This window comes from Nanorana parkeri, unplaced genomic scaffold (genome assembly GCF_000935625.1).
Source record: "Nanorana parkeri isolate BGI_ZX_2015 unplaced genomic scaffold, ASM93562v1 scaffold2188, whole genome shotgun sequence".
NCBI lineage: Eukaryota > Metazoa > Chordata > Amphibia > Anura > Dicroglossidae > Nanorana > Nanorana parkeri.
In genome coordinates this window covers 102,967-109,030 of record NW_017308456.1, presented here as the reverse complement: position 1 = coordinate 109,030, position 6,064 = coordinate 102,967, and the positions used below count along the sequence as shown (strand labels likewise).

General features: G+C 48.3%; 1 protein-coding gene across 1 annotated transcript in view; it reads right to left on the bottom strand.

The window, feature by feature from the left end:
- The window catches only part of SETD1A (SET domain containing 1A), a 53,336-nt gene that overhangs the window by 41,595 nt on the left and 5,677 nt on the right, over positions 1–6,064 (bottom strand). The window contains exons 3-5 of the mRNA XM_018572966.1: positions 2,375–2,473; positions 303–573; positions 102–208 (exon numbers count right to left, since the gene is read on the bottom strand). Coding sequence (XP_018428468.1) covers positions 102–208; positions 303–573; positions 2,375–2,473 — 477 coding nt within the window. The remainder of the gene's footprint in view (positions 1–101; positions 209–302; positions 574–2,374; positions 2,474–6,064) is intronic.

The following is a 6,064-nucleotide window of genomic DNA, read 5'->3' as shown; positions in this document are numbered from 1 at the left end:
CCCCCCCCGCCCAGGGGGTGAGCAGGGTAATGAATGAGCCAGGGAGCAAGAAAATCTGTGACTGTGCTCTGAATTATTCATGACACAAGGCCGTCTCTCACCTGTTCGGGCTGCAGCCTCTCTTGCGCCCACCTCCCACTGGTGGGAACGGTCAGGGGGTTGTACGAGCCGCTCACAATCAAATCGTAATATTTTTTCCGCTGTTGACCTATAAGGAGGCGCAATATTTCCCGGTTACATAACTGTAAATAAATCACCGTGGAAGCCGACGTCACAAAACCAACATTCTCCTCCGACGTTACCTAGCAGGTCGAGCTCTGCGTGTACGATGTTACCCATGACGGTCGTGTTGTGAAGGTGAGCGACGGTCTCCTTTGCTGAGCGCGAGCTGGAAAACAGAACCTTGGCCAGGCCGAGGTGTTTACGCGTCTCCGGATGCAGCAAGATCTCCACCTCCTCGACGTTCCCAAATTTGCGGCACATGTCGGTCAGGAAGGGCTCGCGGATGTTGTCGTTCAGGTGGGCAAAAGTGACCTCTTTCTGGGGGAGCTGTCCAATGTAGAACTTATCATACTGGTAAGAGAGAGGAGGAGAGATTACATACGGGGAGAACATTAGAAACATACGCTCGGCTCACATACATATGTATATCATTATAGGAGACATGCAGGGAGAGTAAAACATACTCTGCATGGTGCTTAGAGCCAGCGTGGGACACTGCAGCTGTCAAACCGGCTCTATACAGAGAGGAATCATGTAATCGATGATCCCTTAAAGTGACATTAAACCCTCATATTTTTTAACATAAACCAATACTGTAATGTGCGCCTTACTGTAATCCATGGTTGTTTCCCTTCTCTTTGCTGCTCTTCCTTTTAAATCTGTATCTCTTCTCATGCTGGGCAGAACTTCTGTTTTGCAGCAGACTGCCTTGTCTCTGGAATGGATACACGGTGTCTGTGTGTAGGTTCACAACCTGAGCCAGCACTACAGGAAGAGGCACTCAGCTGAAAAGGGAAGTTTTACCCCAGCATGAGAAGACATGAGGATTTAAAAGGAAGAGCAGCAAAGAGAAGGGAAACAACCATGGATTACAGTAAGGCGCACATTACAGTATTGGTTTATGTTAAAAAATATGAGGGTTTAATGTCACTTTAAGCTCATGGTCTCCTCCCTGAAGAGAGTGGTGACCGTCAATCACTGCTCTCTACAAAACTTCCCCCTCCCTTCTCTGTTCCATCAGCACTCCCTCAGCTTCCCACATAGAAGCGGGGAGGCAAGCATGGCACTGGCTCTAGAGGCAACTGTCACTTAGGCAGCCACTTAGGCAAAAGAACACCGGCTTCACTTGCAAAGGCTGCCTGACCAATCAGGAAGCCAGGAGGTGGGCTATTACGTGCCGCCCGATTGGTTAGGAAGCCAGGCTACCTAGCAATAAGTGAAGACGGCTTCCAAGCCAATCAGGAAGCCGTGAGACGGGTCATAACCAACCACTCGGCTTCCTGATTGGAAAGAAAGCCGGCTGCATGCCCCCTCGGCAGTGCCGGTCAGAGGGAGAGCTCTCCCTGACCGGAAGTTTAAAAGGCGAACTGAGGCGGGTGCTTCTCACTCACCTCATAGTTCTAGCCGACCTGTGACAATGAGACTGTCACAGGTCGGCTCAGTAGATCGGGAGGTGAGCGAACACATACCGGCGTTCGCTCACTTCTCGATCCTGTCACGGCCCTCTGCCGTGACAGGGGAGGGGCTGGATTCCCCCCTCCGATCCACCAGCGCTGACTGGCGGAACAGACGGGGGAAGGGGGTGGGTACAGCTGGCTCTGCCTCTAGATAGGCAGAGCCAGCTGTCACTCACGCAGCTGGGCGGATCCAGACATAATTGTCGGGATCCGCTTCAGCGTCTCAGTATAACGCGAGCTGTAGCTCCCTATATACTGAGCCTAGGGTGACGGGAGGACGCTAGTTTGTGTCCTCCCGTTACCCTAAGGAGAACTATGGGGAAAAGCCTTAACTGCATAGTTCTCCTTTAAGTATCGAAAGTAAGTATTGGAGCATTTGGGCGAGTACGAGGACTCACCCAAATACTCAGTATTGGCACAGGTACTAGTATCGGTGCCTCCCTAATTGTCAAGATCCTTTCTGGCTGCAGCGGGGCTTTTTGCACGGACAACAGATAGCAGGTGTAGCCCGATATCTGCTAACTTTGGATCGCAGGAGTACATTAGTAAAAGAACATCCCATCTGCTGCCCTACCAAAGTTGTGCTGTTTCGCAGAGCTGTGTAAATCTCAAAACAGCTTTGTTTCAATAAAACTTGCATTATGAAAATGTACCCGACTCTTGGCAAGTCCCACGCATACAAAGTCACCCATTACCTTGAATTTCGGAATAGGAAGCGACACTTCTCTTGGTTTACTCCACATACGTTGTGGCCGAGGATCCCGTACATCTCCCAGTGGAAGAAATGGTCCATCCTGGAGGTCAGAAGAGGGGAGACATTAGCAAAATGAGTAAAAAGTATCATCTGCTTTTTTCAAGGAAAAATACACATAAAACAGGCAAAAACCTCGCTGGACTTTTATTTTTTCCTTCACCAATTAGAAGAGTCAACACGTTGTAAAATATAACAGTGTGCGACTGTGGGGGGACATTAGAGTGCAAGCTCCTCTGTACAGAGACTGATGTGACTGGCTCAGTGTTCTCTGTACAGCGCTGCAGAATAGGTTAGAGCTATAGCAATGTATAATAATAGTGTGCGACTGTGGGGGGACATTAGAGTGTAAGCTCCTCTGTACAGAGACTGATGTGACTGTGGAGGGGACATCAGAGTGTAAGCTCCTCTGTACAGTGACTGGCTCAGCGTTCTCTGTACAGCGCTGCGGTATATGTCAGAGCTATAGAAATGTATAATAATAGTGTGTGGCTATGATTGGAGATTAGAGTGTAAGCTCCTGTGGTGCAGAGAATCACAGGAATGCTGTGAGTAGTGTTTACCTCTGAAATAGACGTCTGGTTGTTACCATGGAACAGATGGCTTCCAAAATCTAAATTATTTTGTCATTCTTCCCCCAGCCCTAATGCAACCCCCCCCCCAAAGACTGGAGCTCTGTCTGGACAGACTGGTTGGCTTGCAGTAAACAGCACAAATACACCTCACCGTTAGGAGTACCGGCAGTAGATTTTGGGTGTGGGTCTAGCCTATGGTGGATCTGTGTGGAGCACAATCCTCTCACTGTGAGAGTGCTGAGTAATTTAAATGAACCAACAGCAATCACAGGACATCATGCCATTTGCCTGCATTAGGTCATGCTGGCTGGAAGATGACGCAACCACAAGACAATCTCAATGGCCTGACCAGCAAAGGTTTGTATTCCCTGGATCCTTAAAGTGGATGAGAGCAGATCTGCTATGTTATAGGGAGCATCTAAAAATGCTAACTGTGCCCAAGCAGTGTCCTGAAAAATCATCCTTTTGTCTTCAATCCCTTCTGAAAAATAGCAGTGCCCCTTGAACGTCAATGCCGTATATCTGCAGTGTGAGATCATCCAAGGCTTTGCTGCTCCTGACTGCTGGTCTCAGGAGATATGGGGTGAGATTAGGAGAGGTAATTTCTGTGCTGCCCACTGTTCTCCTTGCTGGAGAGGAAGCTGTACCTGAGGGACTGCGGTGCAAGGATCTCCCTGCTTCTGCTTCCTCAACTGTGTGGAAAATGCTTCCTTCACCTCTCCTGCTTCCTCCACCTCTCCCGCCTCCTCAACTGTGTGAAATATGCTTCCTTCCCCTCTCCTGCCTCCTCAACTGTGTGTAATATGCTTCCTTCACCTCTCCCGCCTCCTCAACTGTGTGTAATATGCTTCCTCCACCTCTCCCGCCTCCTCAACTGTGTGAAATATGCTTCCTCCACCTCTCCCGCCTCCTCAACTGTGTGTAATATACTTCCTCCACCTCTCCCGCCTCAACTGTGTGAAATATGCTTCCTTTCCCTCTCCTGCTTCCTCCACCTCTCCTGCTTCCTCAATTGTGTGGAATATGCTTCCTTCCCCTCTCCTGCTTCCTCAATTGTGTGGAATATGCTTCCTTCCCCTCTCCTGCTTCCTCAATTGTATGGAATATGCTTCCTTCCCCTCTCCTGCTTCCTCAATTGTGTGGAATATGCTTCCTTCCCCTCTCCTGCTTCCTCAATTGTATGGAATATGCTTCCTTCCCCTCTCCTGCTTCCTCAATTGTATGGAATATGCTTCCTTCCCCTCTCCTGCTTCCTCAATTGTATGGAATATGCTTCCTTCCCCTCTCCTGCTTCCTCAATTGTATGGAATATGCTTCCTTCCCCTCTCCTGCTTCCTCAATTGTGTGGAATATGCTTCCTTCCCCTCTCCTGCTTCCTCAATTGTGTGGAATATGCTTCCTTCCCCTCTCCTGCTTCCTCAATTGTGTGGAATATGCTTCCTTCCCCTCTCCTGCTTCCTCAATTGTATGGAATATGCTTCCTTCCCCTCTCCTGCTTCCTCAATTGTATGGAATATGCTTCCTTCCCCTCTCCTGCTTCCTCAATTGTATGGAATATGCTTCCTTCCCCTCTCCTGCTTCCTCAATTGTATGGAATATGCTTCCTTCCCCTCTCCTGCTTCCTCAATTGTATGGAATATGCTTCCTTCCCCTCTCCTGCTTCCTCAATTGTATGGAATATGCTTCCTTCCCCTCTCCTGCTTCCTCAATTGTATGGAATATGCTTCCTTCCCCTCTCCTGCTTCCTCAATTGTATGGAATATGCTTCCTTCCCCTCTCCTGCTTCCTCAATTGTATGGAATATGCTTCCTTCCCCTCTCCTGCTTCCTCAATTGTATGGAATATGCTTCCTTCCCCTCTCCTGCTTCCTCAATTGTATGGAATATGCTTCCTTCCCCTCTCCTGCTTCCTCAATTGTATGGAATATGCTTCCTTCCCCTCTCCTGCTTCCTCAATTGTATGGAATATGCTTCCTTCCCCTCTCCTGCTTCCTCAATTGTATGGAATATGCTTCCTTCCCCTCTCCTGCTTCCTCAATTGTATGGAATATGCTTCCTTCCCCTCTCCTGCTTCCTCAATTGTATGGAATATGCTTCCTTCCCCTCTCCTGCTTCCTCAATTGTGTGGAATATGCTTAATTTCCCTCTCCTGCTTCCTTCCCCTCTCCTGCTTCCTCAATTGTATGGAATATGCTTCCTTCCCCTCTCACATGAAGACAAGCCCCATCTCTACCAAGATGGCTTCCTCCATACATTGACACAATGAGGCATAAAACAGCTCTATGCATTCTCACACACTGGACAAAAAAACCATAACCGATTTCAAGCCATTACAGTCCTGATACATGTTCTCCCTTAGTAAGCTCTGATGAAGGGGGTATCTGTATGAGCCCCCAAAAATGTGTTGGCTATTTCTATACTGTCCCCTTAACTTTACATTGAATAAAGATGTATCAGGACTATTAAACAGAGTGTGGTGCTTCAATTCACAACCCAGCAACAGTGCAGAACAAGGCAAGTCAGTCGTTGGAAAATATTAGCTGCAGGTAGACCGTAGGCAATACGGGTGACTAGTCCCTTGTCCTCTGCTTGCCTTTTTGGAGCACGACTTCTACAGTACAGGTCCTCTTTGAAAAAAGGACCTAGGCCAAATGTTTGAAAACTTTCTACTAGCCATAAATGTGTAATTGCAAAGCCACTTCTGTCCAAAGAAATACATGCCTGGCCTATAGCGTGCATTGCGGGACATTCCTCCCAACATCCACCTGCCTCTTGTCCTCCCTCACCTCTTGGAAACGAAGTCTCTCTGCCCTGGTACAAGTCTTACAGTAATAAATCCTCAATTATATTTACAGAAATGTATTCAGAACCCTCAGGGAAACGTAGACCACATCGATTTATTTCAATCCAATCCAGATCTACAGTAAAATGCATCTCACTCTGCGCCCGTCAGTGCAACATCCCCCCGTCAGTGCAACATCCCCAAGCGTCCAGAAGAGGGGCTCCCTGTGCGCATCACAACCTTGTCACATGACTGCCGGGGTCAGGGCTACAATTCTA